The sequence below is a fragment of the Plasmopara halstedii genome (genome assembly GCF_900000015.1).
Source record: "Plasmopara halstedii genome assembly, contig: Scaffold_3109, whole genome shotgun sequence".
NCBI lineage: Eukaryota > Oomycota > Peronosporomycetes > Peronosporales > Peronosporaceae > Plasmopara > Plasmopara halstedii.
In genome coordinates, this window is record NW_020190012.1 from 765,132 (window position 1) to 784,228 (window position 19,097).

Consider the following 19,097-nt stretch of genomic DNA (forward strand, 5'->3'; position numbering starts at 1 on the left):
AATGAGTGTCGAGTTACGGAATGCGACACATTGTCACATGCAATGAACAGATTCTGGACTGCAAAACCACTAATCAGAAATCCTGCTGTAAAGCAGCTGTACATGGAGCATGGAAGGGTTGTAAATGAAAATTGCATTCAGTAACCCAATATTTCACAAAATTAAAGCATAAATTGCGTATTTTGCTACAAAGTAAACTTCCCTTTAAATCGCTGTGTGCAATTGTTTTCGTGAAACTTTTGCTATTAGCAGCACCTGGAGCAACAGATTTCAGCAATTTACGCAAAAATTGGGCTGCAAAAGTAGCTTCGTTGTTGAGCTTTGAGATCTATGGTATTGACTCGCGATAAAGACGGTTTGTCGTATGCATTTTAGTGAGGAAAAACAAGTAGTTATTGTACTATACACATGCCATATTCGACAAGTTCAGGCAATTCAGTCGAATGAGGTGAAGTAATTATTGATCCAACGAAACAAAGCTGACCTTCAAATGATTATTTTTACAATTGTTCGGCAATCCAGGAGGGACTGTTTATGAAAGACAAAGCGTCACTCGATGGTGTCCGGCCGCTCAGGATCTTTTGTTTCGGTAACTAACATGCAGAAGACAATATCGACGATAAAGGAATTGACACATGTTGTTTTGCTTTATCGCGAATTAAACTCATAGTTAGTGCAAAATTATCGTAATACACAAAATCACGAAGACTTTTTTAAAATATCTCTTATGTGAATCGATTGATGCGCATAATTAATGCAACTCTGTCGAGGCGGTATGTTATGCGCATTACACACCTTAGCATGAGAAAATATGATGGTGCGAGGTATAGTTTTGACGACAAACTATACACCGGGATCACTTTCACGATTTATGTGGTTATCGTTACGGGCAAATGCCAACAGCAGAGGATGCAGATGAAATTGAACATATTTGCCAATATTTACAATCCTGAACATTGAAGACGGCGTTAGGGCCAATATGGAATTCGAACCTCAATGTTTTGTGTTTCACATATTTAGCTAGCATAATTTTTTTTTTTTCACAAAATTTTCCTCGTTTGGTCTATAGCTTACGGAAAAAAATACGCTTTCTTTTTTTCTAAAATTGTACCCCCGGTGCCCGACTACACTCATCGACGAACACTCATCATGATGTAGCATTAACGAAACATGACTACATGCTGCTACACCATATTTCTATGGCACAGTTGAAGATCTGCTATTAAAAATCATTACACATAGATAGTATTACCAGACAAGTTGAGTTAGATTAGATCCCATCCAAATTTATCACGATATATGCAAGTTAAGTTAAAGCCGGCAATCCTGCTTGTATCCACCGACCTAGATATAGTCGACGGCAGACCACAGAACTATCCGAGGACGGAGTAATATCGCAGGATGTATTACTAACAAGGTCTTAAAAACGTAAAAAAAAGACCGTACTCATTTCTATAGTACCTTCTTTTCTACCTGACTTTTTCCAGAAATGTCAAAATATACCTGAAAAGCCAGACGTCATCGTATCGTAGCGTTTCGTTAAAGTTCGATTAGTCCATGCTCTCTGCATTACCCAGTAGAAACAACACGACGTCCGCCTCGCACCGCTGCAGTAGCGTGTCCCAACCCGTTCCGTTGCTTCAATCTCCACACGTTATAATGTATGATGAGCGGCAAAGACCGTATGATCCAGCGTCCTCTCCACCGCACGCCTCATCTCCCACTGTATCGGACCCTGACGTGAATATGCTTCACGTTGGGGATCACGCGACCCCAGCGGCGATGCGCACGTGTTTACACTCCACAACGCGATGGTTTCAGCTTGTGATGTTCTTTGCTTTTGTTATAGCACTCGTGCTTGCTATGGGCAGCTCCTACGATAATTTGAGTCCGGGACTCATTTGGGGCGGGATTCTCTCGATTTTCTCCGTTTTCTTCGTCATTTTGTCATATGTCAGCGTACCCAGTTACCGACAGCACCCAAATCCTCTTGTTTTCTGGCGAACAATCGCTGACGCGATTTTTGTGCTGCAACTTATGGCGCAACAGTTTGTTCGTTGTCTCTTCTTCGACTGTGTGCCGCTCTGTTCGAGTACAAACTTGCAATGTGGCTGCAGTTTCGCTAGTGGCGCTAGCTCTACATGCAGTGTATTTGCTGGGCTATTTGAGTTTACATTGCTCGCGTCAGAGTGTTGGTTCTTTTGTATGACGGCTAATTTGCTCATGAGTTTGACGAACCCTTTTACAGACTTTAAGCGAAATACGAGAGTGTTTCATTTAGGGTCGTGGCTCATTCCACTTGTCCTTGGATTACTTCTGATGAATACAGACGACTGGGCAGGATATTCCGACTTGGGGGTATGCTGGACCAATGCTTTAAAAAACTTACCAGCCGATAATATGACCGAATGTGCGTCTGGATACGAAGTCACAGACAATTTTAGTAGTGATTACAAAGCAGTGAATGCGAATATAATCAGCTGGCTCTTCTTTTACGTTTGGATGGGACTTTTTATTATTTTCGGCATTGCAGTTTGGGTATGGGCCTGGAAGCGTTTGAGCGAAGGTATGCCCGAGACATATGCAGTGCGAGTACAGAGCATCAACCGTGCTAGGTTTAATGTGTTTGCGGTGACCTTTTACTGGATTATCGTGGTTATCGTGTATATCAAATTCTTATCTCGCGATCGCTCGAAGCCTGACAAATCTAGTGAATTGCTAAATTTTTTTATCGCTGGGAAAGGATATCTCGACTTGGTTATCTGGTTTGCGCTAAATGATTTTCACGTCGCGCATTTTACGCGTTGTCTTGGGGAAAATACGGGAGAAATTGACGTGGATTTGAATCCGCAGGTTAACGCAGCGTTGCGTCGCGAAGTGTTGTTTTACACAACGTCTGGCATCATTCAGGCAGTGCAAGCTGCAGAGCGTCTCCCAGCTTCCCAGCGTATTCAGCACCTGGCATTACTGCCACAGACGAAAGCGACGACTGCTTCGAGATTTACAGCAATGCCTGTTTCGGAAAGTGGAAGTTGCGCACGTACATCTGCAACTTATGCTGCATACCGTCAACAGCAATCTAATGACATGGAAAGGGAAGGAACGAATGGCGCCACTGCTTTTGATGAAAACATGCGTGTAGCCAAAAATTCACCGCGGACCAAGACATTCCACGACTATGAGCCTCATGCATTTAAAAAGATTCGTGAGAGGTTTGGAGTAAATAATGAAGCCTATCTGCAGGCACTTTCGGCCACTGCAAAGGAACGTTTAAGTGAAGGCGCAAGCGGAGCTTTTATGTTTTTCTCAGCTGACGGCTCGCTTATTGTGAAGAGTACTAGCAAGGAGGAATGTTCTTTCTTGCGTAGTATCGCACAAGACTATGCCGACTATTTGTGCAGCAACCCCCGTTCTCTTCTTTTGCGATTTTACGGTTGCCATTGTCTCGAGTTGTATGGGAAGCAATTCTCATTCGTCGTCATGGCTAATCTTTTTGATACAGACCAGGTTATTCACTCTCGGTACGATATCAAAGGGTCGTGGGTGAATCGTCATGGTGATCTACCCAAGCGTGGAAAAAAGGTGACTTGTCGCCACTGCAATCGGAAGTATTTATACCAGAATTCAGCTCCAGAGAATGCAAATTGTACAGTTCGACTTGGCGGTCACGAACCTAATGTAGTGCTCAAAGACTCGGACTTGACCCAAAAGCTGAATCTTGACCGCGACGTGGCGCTTGATCTGTACCAGCAGCTATCAGCTGATAGTCACCTGCTATGTTCGTTTGGTATTATGGACTATTCGCTACTTATGGGTATAAACGAAGTGGAATATGTCGTGGACGAGGGTAGTAGCACAGATGATGACTCTGATACGACGAACACGTCGATGCAATCGAAGCCTCAAGGTACCAAAAGTAAAAAGAATCCTATGCGGTCTTCCGTTTTCAAGAATCCTTTATCTGAGAACGTAATAGTAGATCCACGTGTTGGTGGTGGAGCACAGCATTTAGCAAGATCAAAGGGCCCTACTGGAGGCTCGAAGGCACGCCACCATGCAAGCGTGTCTTCTAACATTGGATCTTATAGCACTCGGTCGGCCATGGGCGATACGGTGATGCAACGGAAGGCTTCGAAGCCGCGTGATTTCATGAACAATCGCAGTCGCAATGGACGTACTGAAAGTAACACATCGTCGTCGGGGCGGCGTCTACCACGCTCTGGCATGCGTATGGCCAATACTGTCGTTGGCCCAGCTTACTATCATCTTGGTGTTATTGACATTTTACAGACATGGACATTGCAAAAGCGTATGGAGCGTTTTTTCAAAATCGTCTTTAGAGGTGTTGACGGTGACGGATTATCAGCGATCCCACCTAAGTTGTACCAAGCTCGCTTTCAGCTCAAGATGGCTGACATTTTGGGTGTGGAGGATCTTGTAAGTGGCAATGCCGATTTGGATATATTTACACAACAAAACTCGCACATGGATGTGGATACACAGCAAGTAGACCAGCAGTACAGCATTCAATCTATTCGATCACTGGCATCGTCGGAGCTGGTAGCAATTAACCCGTTGGACTCGCATTACGCAAATAGTCGCTCATCATCAATTTTGCGGCAGCGTAGCACGGAAAATTCACAGTCGGTCGGTCAAGACACAGAAGAGTACACAGGTATAGATTATCATCTATAGACAACGAAATGTTCGCTGCAACGACATAGCTGGTGCTTCAAAATAAAGTATAAGGCTTTTATGAGCGCTATGATTGAGATTTTCTACAAATAGTTTAACGATGCTATAGCTGAAGCTACGACGTCTATTAACCCCATGATTGCTGCCGGTTCCTGTATATCGAAGAATTCAATTGGCAATGGATGACTGATTATTAGTCTGATTGTAGGGCATAAACTTTACAGGTAAAGAATAATCTGCCTCACGACGGGTGAATATTGGAAAATCATTTATTTTTTCGGGACTGGAGATGTATTTTTTTTCGTGATTTGGGCATTATTCGTGAGCCGCAGTCGCTTTCTAGTGGCTAACGATGCGTTATCGAGATCGCAAAAGTAGCAATGATTCGCTTGCTAACGTATGGTATAGCAAAGCTTTTAAATTGCTGCTTTGGCTACATACGAGTGAGCGACAGCAGAATTGTCCCAATCTACTTGTTCATCAGATAAGTGTTATTATACTTGCGGGATACCCGTCGTAAAATGATGCTATGATCCCTTCTATATGACAAATCTTCGGTTTAGCGGCAGCGTTGGGGCACTTTGTTGCATTTCGAACTTGGGCCACACGAGCCATATATTGAAACGTTGTTACTTAATCTATTGAATATACGAAAGAAGAAATCCCCCGAATTGCGTAAACATTTTTAGAAATCCTCAACGCATAATCAAACCGAATAAAACAAGGACAAAAAAGTGAAGGAACGCACACAAGAGCATCTTCGCGAGCAAGGTACCGACGTTGTCACGCCTTCAGCTATGGTATGACAGATTAACGTCAATGAATTGAGTACTTCGGTAAGCAGCTGCGAGTCCTTTCAACAGCTGTTGCTGCTTGCGGACTCGTACTATGCACGCGACGGTATAAATACAGGGCGACTATAGTTTAATTCAGATTACCGCAATATCTTATTAAGTGCGTCCTGCTTTGGCGCGCAATTTTCCTTTTCCGCACTCATTTTCCGCACACACTTCACGCAGAGGATGGAGTTGCGTCGACTAAAAGCAGCAAAGGGTCTCTTGACGCACAGCCTGTTTGATTTTCAGGTGCACGATACTGTCATCTCGGAGCGTTTGAGCGAATTGAAAGAGTTTTTGCTGGCTACGTGCGGCGAGAGGGATCAGATCGCGTTGCTGAGCGAAAATATCCGTGAAATTGAAGAGCAACTCCAAAGTTGCAGCGAGCGATTTTTGCTAGAGCCTTTAAAACGATTCGAACAAGATATGGTGCTATTACTGGACGTGTGGAGTGGCGACGATCTAGAGGAAGAGGACGAAGACGTAGAAGACGATAAGATGGAAGAGTGTTTGTTATCTTCCCAAGACTCCTTAGTCAGTATGCCGACACAGCAATCATCATCTCCGTCTCACATCCAACCCATTCCAGCGCATCAATCGAGGATGGAAGATGAAGAGATGCGGTGTGGCGTATGCTGGGCTCATAATTCGCTCGAAAACGACCCTATGGTTATCTGTGATATATGTGGTGTCGCGGTACATCAGACGTGCTATCGATTGGCTGAAGTGCCAGAAGGAGACTGGTACTGTATTCCATGTAGACAACATATAGGTGCGCATGATGTTGAAAACAACTTGCTTTTGACGCACGAGATCGTGTGTGAAGCTTGTTGCTTGAAAGGAGGAGCCTTATTTCCGACTATTGACGCAGGATGGGTACATGTGGCCTGTTCCATGTTCTTACCGGAATTGTACATACAAAATAATTTTGCGTCACGATGCCAAGAACCGTTACAGGTTGTATGTGGAGTAGACAATCTAAAGGCACGAAGAAAACTGCGATGCTGCTTTTGTAAAAAGAATAAGTGGGTGAATGACTGGGTCTTAGCTGATTTATTGCAAGTAGTCGAATGTTGATAAGCGTTGCTGTGCTATTCATGCAGTGCAAAAGGAGCATGCGCGCAATGTGCGGTAGGGAAGTGCACAGTGGCATATCATGCATTGTGTGCTCTTCAAAATGGAATCAAGTTGCGATATCTTGAAAACCAGGTAATCCTTTTGGTTGGTCGACATGCCATTTTAATGACTCATTTTACATTTTCTAACACAGGGTCATTTTGGCAGTGGATGCCTCAAACATCAAGTCAACTTTCTGAAAATGGATACGTTGGATAAATCTGGCGTTGCAAATACTCAAAATTTGGTGCCACAAAAAGAAAATGGCATCATTTCAATTGGGTCACGTAAGTTGTCATGGTCTCAAAATGACAGTGAGGATGTAACGGAAGATAATGATGATCTTGGTAGCGATAGCGATCGCGGTAGTTGCCCAGACTCGCTCTTAAACGATGATGGTTCGAATCGTGATGAAAGTCATAAATATCTGGCTTTACCGTCTTCGTCGCGTCAGCCACTTGGTGCATCTTTACCTAGAAACTGCGGCAAACAACGACTCAACAAACCAAAATGTAAGCGTCAAATCAAACTTTCGTTTGCGTCAGCAAATGATAGATCTACACTAAACTGCCGCTCAATTAAAGTGGCCAATGCACCACTAACTTCTAGCTCTTCAACTTACGAAGCCGCTGTTGATTCAACTCTATCTTACCCACAGTATACAGCTGCTAGTGAAGCCAGGAATGCTGACGCAGACAGTAATGTTGTAATACGAGCTGACGTATTTGCACCTCTATTCTACCCTTCTATGAATGGACGGGATTGCCTCGACGACAGAAGTCCTGATTTTGTGATGATTCTAATCCATAGTCGGCCTCTGGGTCTTGGGGTTGCTTCGTCCAAGCACGGCACAGGAATATTTCTTCATGCCGAAAAAACACGGAATCTGTCAGTCATTGCAGCTCTAAAACGCGGAGTTCTTCAAGACGGTGACGAAATATACGCACTTAACGAGTTGAGTTTACGCAACACTGAGTTCAGAGCTTTCAAGGAGGAAGTGGTCCCATCCGTCTCTTTACCTGTTCGTTGTTGGTTCCGAAAGATTCGAAAGAAAAAAGATGAAGCAAATCATTTTCACTCGTACAGTTCAGATCATGAAAATGCAGCTTCCGCTATACCAATCAATTCGCACGATAAGCAAATTCATACTTCGCCGGCGACTGCAAGTTCACATTTTGAGGCTATTAATCCTACAATACATAGCAGGCAGGACATTCGTGATGGTGATGCCACGATTGCTTCCCTAGGTATCGATTGGCCGTGGATTTTTCTTCGGTCGGACGGCAAGGTGGCGATGAAATTGTTCTGGAAGTCTCTAGACTCGGCATTTTTTCTCCGAAACCTTAACAAGCGTACACTATCGCAGCTTCAGGAAGCGACAGAAAATTTATGCGGCTTACGGTTGAGGAGCTCTCATCCGGAGTACGAAGAGGTTCGTAAGCTTCTCCAGATGCCTCGATGTGAGCGCATACCAGCCTTTATTATGGAATTTCGAAAAAATCTTGAACAGAAACAGAAGCTTTTTAAGCCTGACGTCTTGAAAGATGTATCTAGCGAGCCCAATGATGCAGAAGGAGCGGTGGGTGAACAGTCACTTCTTGAAGTTGGGACCACAGTTAATGTGGCGAAGCGTACATGGCCTGGGATGAATAAACTTGGCGGTGTAGGCCGAATTAAAAAGGTGAACAAAATTGTATCGCCAAATGGCAAATTATATTTCACATACAATATCACTTACGTATTGAGCGGTGCGGAAAAGAATGTGGAGCGAAAGTATATAAGTGTTGTCGACTTCAAAGCACGAGAGATAGACAAAAGTGAAGTAACGAGCTCAGCATCAACAAGTCGAAGGCACAAATCTGAGGAAGGACCCGAGGATGGGCAGAAGACAAAGGCGGATACTAAGAGCGCTAGACTAATCTTCAAAATACGCCGAACGACACCAGAGGATCAGCTGACAGATCTGACAGATTCTCACTGTCAAAACCTCCCTAGTCGACAACGTTTTCGACTGCGATTCTCAATCGATAAGTCAACGTTACAATGCGAGCGAATGACGCAGGACTCGGGTGTAGCCCCCCCGGCACAAGAACTACTTCTGCATCGCCACTTCCCAGTAAAGGTAACTGATGCGCTGGTAAATGAGTACTTTTCGGCATTGCTACTAAGCGTGGAAGATCGAATTGGGGATGAAGTAGATGATTCTGATTCTGACAGCGAAAATAAGTCAGACGAGATCAAGACCGAACTGACAACTCTGCAAAACCGATTTTGTTCAGTTATGGAGTCGAATAAATCTGTGTTTTCCAAACTAGCTCAATCGATCGAGAAGGAGTATGCATCAAAAGTATACCGCCAGCAAGAGCTTGAAAGTATCGAATGGCGTAATTATGAGCGAATGTACCAGGAGCTTTTCAATGCGAGGCGCCAATTTGCTGACAGCGACGAGGACGGGTATTTGAGTGGAGATGGCCAGCAGCCTGATGCTTTTGCAAATACAAAGAGCACAGATGGGACGAACAGTGACAATGAAGATATCTCGTTTGGAGGAATGTTTGTGAATAAATTAAAAGAAGAAGGCAGCGAAGTGTGTGCGCTTTGTGAACTTAGTGGTGGCGATTTTACTCGCACAGAGTGTGGTAATGTTGTGCACCCTCAATGTGCATTGTTCACACCGGAGACTTTTTTTAAAGATGGAGTCGTGCATGGTATGAACCTCATCGACCCACAGCGCCGACTGTTAAAGTGTATCATTTGCGGTGGCCGCAAGGGACAAAGCAAAATTCAGTGTGCACATCGAAAGTGTGTGCGAGCATACCACGTTTCTTGTGCGTTCGTCAGCGGCCTTCTCACTCAAGATCCGTACTATCAGGCTTGGTGTCCTCGTCATTTGAAAATTTCGAGGATGGGGCAATTTGTAGAGCTTCCGGATCACGTAAATAAATACACAAGCCCACTTTCGTCGACAACAGCCGATACTTTGAATACAACTTTGATGTCTAACCTTGCTCAGCGCAGTCGGAAAATCAATAACTGCAAGGACGCAAGAACAGCAGAAGCAACAAATTTTGCGCAGGCTGACATTTCGTCGTCAAAATTGACCAGAAAGCGAAAGCGTAACGATAGTATCGGCGGCAGTGGCAATAAAGACACTCGTGTGATTCGTAGTAAAAGCAGACAAAGTGCAATTGCTCACGACGATGAAGAGCCTCGATGTGCGAGGCGACTCGATATCGAGCTGAGCGACGACAGTGATCAGGAGAAGAGAGCCGTAGATGCATGGCAGCAAGGTCGTGATCCTCAGCATATCTTTAGCAGAGGAAATGTAGTAGAAGTGCTGGCACGAGACTGGCGTGGTATCAATAAACCTGGTGGTGTCGCACGCATTCGTGGCGTGGAGATGACTGAAAGTAAATCTGGCGCGAAAGACATTTTTTATGATGTTGTTCACATCGTCGGGGCATTTAGGGAGAAACGCGTGCCCGCGAAGTTCATTCGCAGCTATCAGCACAGTAATAAGTAAAGTTGAACAGCAATAATTAGATTTGTCATTGTATTTTATTCGCAAAACGTAGAAGCATGCAGTGAAAGATGGGTATTTTGACGAGTTGACAATTACAACTTGCGAAAATACCCATCTTTTCCTTCAGCTACTTGGAAGGTGTATTCAAAATTGGTAAAACTGTAATGTTTCAGTTTTTGAAATGCGCATTTTGCAAAGATAGCGCATTATCTATGAAAAATTTACCCTTTGAAAATCCAAATGAGGTGCCTTTTAATACGTCGGTACTAGTGCTTCTTCTCATGTGGAATAATTCACCACGAAAGCGCATACATTTTTAATCCATAGAGGGGTCAGATTATCTTAATTGCACAACTACTTCACTCATGATGGTTGTGGATCTTATTTAAGCAGAGCTACCATAGAATTTTAGCAAGATCTCGTAGCTCATGGAAAAATCTCAGTCGCTCTGCTATTCCATATTACAAACGGAAACAATAAATTTTATATAATCATGGTTTCCGCACATTAAGCATGTCATTGTGAACTGTTGCCGTTACAAGATGGCCACAACCCATTAACATTCTTTCCTCTTTTGAAAGGCATGCTGCTACTTATCGCTTGTTGAATAAACCTAAAAAGTCCTTTTCTTTCAGTGTGCTGGTTCAATTTGTTAGAATATGTGTATGAATGACATGTTCAATGAGATTCAGAAACGAAACGATCATAAATTGACGCGTCGTGCGTTCAGAAAAAAAACAAAGCAGAAACGGTAGTGATCACGAAAAATTGTTGAATAGTCGTTTATCACAGCCATGGAAAGCTTCGACCTGTCCAGACAGAATATTGTACAGCTTAAACAAATACCCGAAGACATTCGGCGCCAGATCGAAGATGGAAATGATGCTGAATACGCACTTGACCTCTCCGTAAATCGATTGCACAGAATAGATGAGATAGGGGTCTTTGAGCATGTCAGCCAGGTCTGAGCGGACTAACTAATCAATCTCTTATACTAGCGTGTTGGTGACATGTGAATGACAATTTCATAGTTGGACTTGTCGGAGAACCAGCTGGATAATTTAAATGGTCTGCAAATATTGCGATGTCTGAAAAGTGTAGATCTGTCTCGAAATTGCGTCACGTCAATTGAAATGCTTGCGTCACTACCTGCATTGCAGATACTTAAAGTCGCCGAAAACAGCCTAACGACAATTAATTCCCTTCGATTGTTTCCTGGGTTGCGGGTTGTGGATGCGTCCTACAACCGAATAACTAAATGGCCTTTGCTTGCAGGGCTACATTTACTGGAGGTACATATTACTCGATATTATTATATGTGATACTCTTACTCACAATTTCTTCGACGGATTATAGTCACTGGACTTGTCGGATAATCTATTAGGATCCTTGACTCCGTCAAATTCGGGATCACTTTTCCCTGCTAATCTCCGACGTCTATCAATTGCCAGGAACCAAATACACCAGGTGCGTCTTTAAATGATTTCACTTTTTCTTCTCCTTCTTCAGTAATAGTGAATCTACCATGATAGATTTGTGGCATTGCCTGTCTTGGGCTGCATTTGAAATCTTTAGTCTTTCTTGATTTTCATGAGAACCCGGTTGTGCTTGAAATTGAACGTAGCGGTGGCCAACTCGAGCGTTTATTTGCGGCTTTCTTTCCTAAATTACATCAAAGCAGTGATGGTGGTCTCATCATGTCCAGACAAAGGCACGAAAAGCTGGCTTTGCACCCTCATTTCTCTAGTGAACTTATGCGCACAGTACTCGAAGGCCATGAAGAACCTCTGATCAAGTATCTTGTAACTGGACGTTTGATATCATACAATAAGAGTACAGACTCTAGCGGAGAAATACTTTCTTTTCAGTGTGAAGATCGACCGCTTTCTGAGCGGAATCAACAGAAATCATCATCATCTAACACTCTCGAAGACCAATGTAATTACTCATTTTTTCCCGACAGTACGCTTACAGTCTGGAAACCCATTCAAGGGGAGCGCAAGACGCAACTTTGCGGATTTACTTCAGCTAGAAGTGTCTTAGGAAAAGAAAAGATGGTTAGATGGGGAGAAGAGTCAGTTTTGCCGATGAACTCACAAAATGGTACTCGAACACCTGCTCTCACTACAAAAGACTTGGACGGTTCTGAATATTCATCTCCAGTTGTACCAGCTTGTAGTCTTTCCAGCACAACACCATCGAGATCATCAAATTTGGCGTCAACCGAGCCGCTCAATTCATCATCGCTAAGAGGCGATGAAAGTGATGTCGTGCGAAAACTTGCGCATCAAGTAAACACCATGCGCAAGTATATGAAGGTACTTTCAACAATAACATTGGTTTGATATTTTGAAACATGCAATTTCATGGTGTTCTCTAGATTTGGATCAAGCGCGAGAAAATGGTTCGTAATGCGTCCGCAAGGAAAATACAGAGATGGATTCGTCGAGTTAAAACTAAATTCGAGTTACAGCAGCGAATCTTACATTCCAGAAGCCGCCGCAAGGACAAGTATAGCTTTCACCATTGTATCTCCATTAGTATCCCCTCAAGTGCATCAGAAAACGATTCACGCGCTCAAATTATTCAAGGCCACGCGCGTGGATTCATTATTCGGCGACGAACTGCTCGATTCAAGCAACAGCACAGAGCTGCGTGCAAAATTCAACGCTTTTGGAGAATCATTTTATCAGAGCTGTTCCCGGATGATCAGATAAGAAGGCTCCATAGAAGTAGAGTATCTAAGAAACGACTGCTATGCGAAAGGTATTGCAGAACTCACCGTGGTATGATACAATGCTCACGAGATGTAAGACAACTACAACAAGTTTGTGCAGTGCAAGAAAAAGCCATTAGCTGCCTTTGGGGCCACCGGATTTGCAGTAAGGTTACCGAGAAAAATGTACTTTGCTGTGACGAATCAAAGCAAAGTGCTAATTTCAATAAAATATTTGAGATGCAGTGTCAGATCGATCGACAAACGATTGAAATCGATCAATTAAAGTCGCAAGTTGAGACACTGCGGAATCTTGTTATTGCCTTAGCTGATAGCAGAAAGCAAGAAAAAGTCTAAGCGTGGAAATTTCGTCATCAATTATCCATCAATGGTCATAAGAAATTCGCATCACCGATCATTGTCATAACGCAATTACAGTCAGACCAAACCAAACACTTCATCTCCATTCAATCCATATAATCATGGGTAGCGTATTCAGCTGTATCAAGACTACTGAATCTGAGCCCTCCACACCGGTGAAGAATGACGAAGATGCAGTCGTTAACATTAATCCCGATGATAATTATACGGTTGAAACAGGAGGAAACGACAGCACGATCAAGACGGAAACAGATGGGCCAGCAAATTACCGGAACAGTAAGGTGTTGTTGACGTCTTCCACTCCCCTCTGAACTCTGCAAGTGGCAAGTGCGCTGGATATACGTTTAGAGATCGTGACCAAAATGGCGTTAATTACTCGCACCAGAAGTAGGAGGTCGGAGTAGAGATAAGATGAGACTCGAATACAATTTATCTGATATACTTCTGTGCAATTGTTAGCAAAAAACTTGCTTGTATATTAGCAATATGTGTACTCACTTTAAAGAGCTTTTTGTCATGGCTTTGTGATGTCATGCTGTTAGGTCAACCAGTGATGAATATGATTATCAAGTAGGTGTTTGTTCTAGAGCAACAACTATACTTTGATGTTGAAAGCACCTATATCTTTGGGAGGGTCAAGTTCTAAGCCACACCGAGCCGGCTAGTTTGTATTGTTTATCGCTGTCCATCAGTATGTCACAGTTGAATCTACATTTCTTCGTGTAAAAGCAGCTCGCTCTTTTCAGGAAAGTGGGATCGGCTTGAGGTGTATACTTTAACATTAGTGTATGTATCGATTGTCTGTTGACAATCTCAACACCAATGTTTACTGACTAGAATTGTTTTACTGTCCACCGCTTTCTTTACCATGGTATAAAGACACGTCCTGCAAATATGATTCGATCCGGTCGAGATGCAATTTTCAGCTTTGCCTGAAATTTGGGTGCTACAAAATTGCGTCGAACAAGAACAGCAACCATTTCTTGTAGTAATCAATATATCGCGAACTTGATAATTGGAATAGAATTGACAACCTCGATGTCATTGTGTAAATAACCTGGATGATATGGGGCCAGATCCCCCAACAAGCCACAGCAATCATATTATTTCCAGCACAATGAGTATGCTACAAGGAATCATGACGAGAAAACAGGCAAGAGCTTTAGTGTCACGGACTCCTTAATTGCTCTGTATTTTAGAGTTTTTCAGTTGATAACTCTCATGAGGAGCTCATCGCCCATACTTCACGATTGTTTTGTTTATACAGACATAAAAAGTTTGCTCCCATGTCTCATGATAAATTATTTTTCTTTTAAATGTTGTCTACAGCTACATATTCAACAAGTTTGATCTTTAAGCAGTTATCTGTATATGACATCTGCTGATGATAGTGACTACATATCTTGCATTGCTTCAGCGCTCAACTTTGATACTTTGCTATTGAACAACTTGAGTAAATCTCCCAACTTTCTATTACCGAAAGAATCCTCACCTAGCAGCCAATCAAGATGCAGATCAAAATGCTCCTCTTCCACATCGTCGCCCAGGCTTAATCATTTCGTCATGTCGGGTGTTGAGCAACCGCTGCTTTCTGTGACCTCGACCACTGGCGCTGCATCATGTCAGACGCATGCAGTACAACGCACGAGGTTTCTAGATCGCCAAGGGCGCTTTAAGCAATCATTAGGCCACTTTAAGTACGTACGAATGCTAATCTCATATTCAGCAAAATATAATTTCGTCAATTGCTAGCGTCAACCGCAAAGGTGGTCATTGGCGCAGAATTTATTGGGATGATCCATTTCACACGGTGATCAACACTCGCTCATCAAGGATAATCTTGGGCATCTTTATTGCAGTGCGTGGCACCATATTTGTGGTCTCTGCTTCTGTACTGAATTGCTCACTTTTTAATACTTGCGGTAGTATTCTTTTATCATTTTGCTTTTCGCGCTGGCGTATATGGACATATCACTGCGGTATCCGGCGTGTCATGTCGGACTTTCGAGTATCACAGATGCCTACGTCTTCTCGCTTGAAACCATTGTAAGTTTTCATATGTACTTTGCAACGTTTGCACTAAATGCAATGGATTGGAGTAGATGACGATTGGGTACGGGGCACCAATGGATGATATTTTTTTTGGTGGATGTACCTCGATTGCTACGCTATTAACTTTCGAGGTAGGCAGTGTTTCCGAATGCTAACACTAGATTAGCGTGTTTACGATTAACTCGGTTGTTTTTAAGTCATTTGCTGGCATTATTCTTGATTCAGTATGTATCGGCATCTTCTACGCGCGATTTGCTCGTGCTAACGTGCGTATCTTGCCGTGTGTCAGATAAATATCTTGATAAGCTCATATTTTTTTGTCTTATACCAGCAACGGGCAAATACGATAATGTTTTCAAATTCAGCTGTGATACGCAAGATTCGTGGACATTACTACTTCATGCTCCAGACATGCGAACGGCGAAAGCACCAGCTTGTAGAGGCCCATGTTCGTCTATACGCTGTACGACATGAAGTGGGAGATGATACCGACGAGCCAAACGAAACATTGTTCCAATGCCATCAGATGCGAGTGCAGCAGCCTGATGATGATTGTGGCGCGATGCTGCTCATGGTTCTGCCGCAGGTGGTGGTGCACCGAATCGATCAGTGGAGTCCGTTGTTTCCTCCTGACTGTCTGCCACGCGATGGTGGAGATTCGAAAACGTGTGCAATGTATCCGAATCCGACACAGCGGCAAGTGGATATTGACAATGGGAATCGTGATGGTGGATTGCCAGGTAGCACACAACTGTACAAGGAGCCGACAAAAATGCAAATCATGAATCACCTACGCAAGAGTGGACTCGAGATCATCGCTCTCTTGGAAGGTATTGACAGCTCAACTTCAAATACCATGCAAGCACGCATCTCGTACACTGACGAAGACATTGCTTGGGATGCTACCTTTGAGCGCTGTGTTGTCAAAACGTCAAAAGGTCTATGTATCGACTTTGATCGTTTCCATTTACTGAAACCAGCACCATTGGATTCGATGCGGTGCGTCATGCCGTCTCAGTTTTGAGTACCTGAAGCAGGTAAATTCAAAATGCATAGGAATCAGACAACAGAGTAACGTTTTGTTCAGTAGGTGAAGGTGAAGTATTCGGTTTTACGTGAAATACAATTTCAATTTTGAAAGCTTACAATCATACGCCTAAGTGATAAATATTATGCTAATGAACATCCGCAGAATTTACCAATTTTCGAAACATCGGCTCCAAACTAGGTCTCGCGTTGACGATTTTGGCGGCGAAGTTTTCGATTTATCACATTGGTCTCTGTGCAAGGACAGTAATCAGTTGAAGAGATAAAAAATAAATTTGAAGATCTCCCGCGCCTACCGTTTATTCGGCGCTTTTCAGCTTCCACTTTCAATCGATCTCGCGTTCTTATCAGCGTAAGAGGTATGCTAGACATAGTCGGGTTCCGCCTGACGTCATCGCGAGCAGCGAAGTCGGATTCTGTTGCATTAACATGCATTAAATTAGACTACATACCTGCTGAACTATAATAGACAGCTTTCACTTAAGACTTACCACTCGTCGAAGCAGACGATTTGATAGCCAACACGCGCTTATCTTCCTCAACGGCGACTGCTGCGGCGTATTGCTTTGCCTGAAGATCTTCTAGCTGCATTGTTTGAACCGACAAGCAGTTCTTTATAGCAGACTTCTCGACATACGAGGCCTCCAGCTTCGCCTCAGCGGCGTGTAACTGCTCTGATAATGATACATTATCACTCTCCAATTGAGCCACACGCTCCTCGTTTTCTTCGCTTTGAGTAAACGCCTTCAACTGATTACTCTTTAAACTCAGTACCTCTTTTGCCAGCATGCGCCTCTCTTCTTCGGTAATTGCTGCAGCATCGTACTGCTTTGCGTAGAGATCCTCCAGCTGCAACATTTGAGCCGTCGAACGCTCGTCGGATACAGACCTCTCTGTTCGCAATGCTACTAGTTTATTGTCTGTTGTCGAAGTCAGAATTTCCAGCTCTGCAATGGTGGTTTGTAGCTGCTTCGAAGACGACGACAGTTTACATTCAAGCTGAGCCACATGTTGATTCTTCTCTTCGCACTGAGCTAATACTTCCATCTTACTACTCTTCAAAGCAGACACCTCCATCATCAATAAGCGCTTTTCTTCCTTAATGTCGGCCATCGCGGCGTACTGCTTCGCTTGAAGCTCCTCCAGCTGCATTTCATAAGCCGCCAAGCGCTCCCTAAGAAATGAAATCTCGGTACGCGCTGAGTTTATCTCGTCACCTGTATCAAAGCGTGATTCCTTCAGCTTCGTCTCAGAGGCTTGTAATTGCGTCGACAATATTAACAGCTTATTTTCCAGTTGAACCAAGCATTCGTCTTTCTTTTTGCACTGAGCCAACGCCTCCAGCTCACAACGTTTTAGAGCAGATACTTCAATCGCCAGCATACGCTTTTCTTCCTCGACGGCAGCTACCGCAGTGCATCGCTCTGCCTGAAGCTCTTCCAGCTCCATCATTTTGGCCGACAAGCGCTTCTCTATTACAGCCTTCTCAATACATGATGCCTCGAGCTTCGACGTTGCGGATTGTAGCTGCTTCGATAATGATGAATTATCACTTTCTAAACGGGCCACACGCTCTATCTTCTCTTCGCATTGAGTTAGCGCCTTCAACTGACTAATCTTTAAACTCGATACCTCTTTTGCCAACATGCGCCTCTCTTCTTCGGTAGTTGCTGCAGCATCGTACTGCTTTGCGTAGAGATCCTCCAGCTGCAACATTTGAGCCGACAAACGACCTTCAAATACAGATCTCTCCGTTCGCAATGCTCTTAGCTTATTTTCTGCTTTCAGTGTCAATGTCTCCAGTTCTGCCATGGTAGCTTGTAGCTGCTTCGAAGACGACGACAGTTCACTCTCAAGCTGAGCCACACGCTTATTTTTCTCTTCGCACTGAGCTAATACTTCCATCTTACTACTCTTCAAAGCAGACACCTCCATCATCAATAAGTGCTTCTCTTCCTTAATGTCGGCCATCGCGGCGTACTGCTTCGCTTGACGCTCCTCCAGCTGCATTTCATAAGCCGCCAAGCGCTCCTTAAGAGCTGAAATCTCGGTACGCGCTGAGTTTATCTCGTCACCTGTATCAAAGCTTGATTCCTTCAGCTTCGTCTCGGAGGCTTGTAACCGCGTCGACAATATCAGCAACTTATCTTCCAGTTGAACCAACCATTCGTCTTTCTCTTTGCACCGAGCCAACGCCTCCAGCTCACTAAGCTTCAGAGCAGATACTTCAATCGCCAGCATACGCTTTTCTTCCTCAATAGCGGCTACCACAGCGTATTGCTCTGCCTGAAAATCCTTCTGCTCCATCATTTGGGCCGACAAGCGCTTCTCTATTATAGCCTTCTCAATACATGATGCCTCGAGCTCCGCCGTAGCTGCTTGTAGCTGCTTTGATAATGACAAAATGTCACTTTCTAAACGGGCCACAAGATCTATTTTCTCTTCGCACTGATAAAGCGCCTTCAACTGACTACTCTTTAAATTCAATAATTCTTTTGCCAGCATTCGCTTCTCTTCTTCAATGGTAGATGCAGCATCGTATTGCTTTGTGTAAAGGTCCTCCAACTCCATCATTTGGGCCGACAAGTGCTTCTCTATTTTAGCCTTCTTAAAACATGTTGCCGCTAGCTCCGCCGTTGCGTTTTGTAGCTGCTTTGATAATGATGAATTATCACTTTCTAATCGGGCCACACGCTCTATATTCTCATCACACTGATTTAACGTCTTCAAC

The 19,097-nt window shown here is 43.7% G+C and overlaps 6 protein-coding genes across 6 annotated transcripts; 5 read left to right on the forward strand and 1 right to left on the reverse strand.

The window, feature by feature from the left end:
- Positions 1-1,659: 1,659 nt before the first annotated feature.
- PHALS_07480 (Phosphatidylinositol-4-phosphate-5-kinase (PIPK-D1/GPCR-PIPK/PiGK1)) lies at positions 1,660-4,695 on the forward strand (the record flags this gene model as incomplete). Its single annotated transcript, XM_024720951.1, has 1 exon — positions 1,660-4,695. The coding sequence occupies one exon, from the start codon at positions 1,660-1,662 to the stop codon at positions 4,693-4,695; it is 3,036 nt and encodes a 1,011-aa protein (XP_024586099.1).
- Positions 4,696-5,717: 1,022 nt separating this feature from the next.
- Positions 5,718-10,170, forward strand: PHALS_07481 (PHD finger protein; the record flags this gene model as incomplete). The annotated part of the gene is made up of 4 exons (XM_024720952.1): positions 5,718-6,303; positions 6,403-6,556; positions 6,635-6,740; positions 6,802-10,170. 4 exons carry the CDS (start codon positions 5,718-5,720, stop codon positions 10,168-10,170), a joined length of 4,215 nt encoding a protein of 1,404 aa, XP_024586100.1.
- A 794-nt stretch (positions 10,171-10,964) lies between these two features.
- Positions 10,965-13,243, forward strand: PHALS_07482 (Protein phosphatase 1, regulatory subunit, and related proteins; the record flags this gene model as incomplete). The annotated part of the gene is made up of 8 exons (XM_024720953.1): positions 10,965-11,132; positions 11,202-11,462; positions 11,527-11,637; positions 11,703-12,273; positions 12,343-12,488; positions 12,551-12,574; positions 13,008-13,052; positions 13,133-13,243. The coding sequence occupies 8 exons, from the start codon at positions 10,965-10,967 to the stop codon at positions 13,241-13,243; spliced, it is 1,437 nt and encodes a 478-aa protein (XP_024586101.1).
- A 125-nt stretch (positions 13,244-13,368) lies between these two features.
- On the forward strand, positions 13,369-13,841 carry PHALS_07483 (uncharacterized protein; the record flags this gene model as incomplete). The annotated part of the gene is made up of 3 exons (XM_024720954.1): positions 13,369-13,543; positions 13,616-13,661; positions 13,727-13,841. 3 exons carry the CDS (start codon positions 13,369-13,371, stop codon positions 13,839-13,841), a joined length of 336 nt encoding a protein of 111 aa, XP_024586102.1.
- A 989-nt stretch (positions 13,842-14,830) lies between these two features.
- PHALS_07484 (animal inward rectifier k channel (irk-c) family protein) lies at positions 14,831-16,394 on the forward strand (the record flags this gene model as incomplete). Its single annotated transcript, XM_024720955.1, has 7 exons — positions 14,831-14,964; positions 15,020-15,125; positions 15,194-15,313; positions 15,370-15,450; positions 15,517-15,585; positions 15,651-16,318; positions 16,376-16,394. The coding sequence occupies 7 exons, from the start codon at positions 14,831-14,833 to the stop codon at positions 16,392-16,394; spliced, it is 1,197 nt and encodes a 398-aa protein (XP_024586103.1).
- A 149-nt stretch (positions 16,395-16,543) lies between these two features.
- Positions 16,544-18,940, reverse strand: PHALS_07485 (uncharacterized protein; the record flags this gene model as incomplete). The annotated part of the gene is made up of 3 exons (XM_024720957.1): positions 16,544-16,599; positions 16,663-16,782; positions 16,858-18,940. The coding sequence occupies 3 exons, from the start codon at positions 18,938-18,940 to the stop codon at positions 16,544-16,546; spliced, it is 2,259 nt and encodes a 752-aa protein (XP_024586104.1).
- Positions 18,941-19,097: the final 157 nt, after the last annotated feature.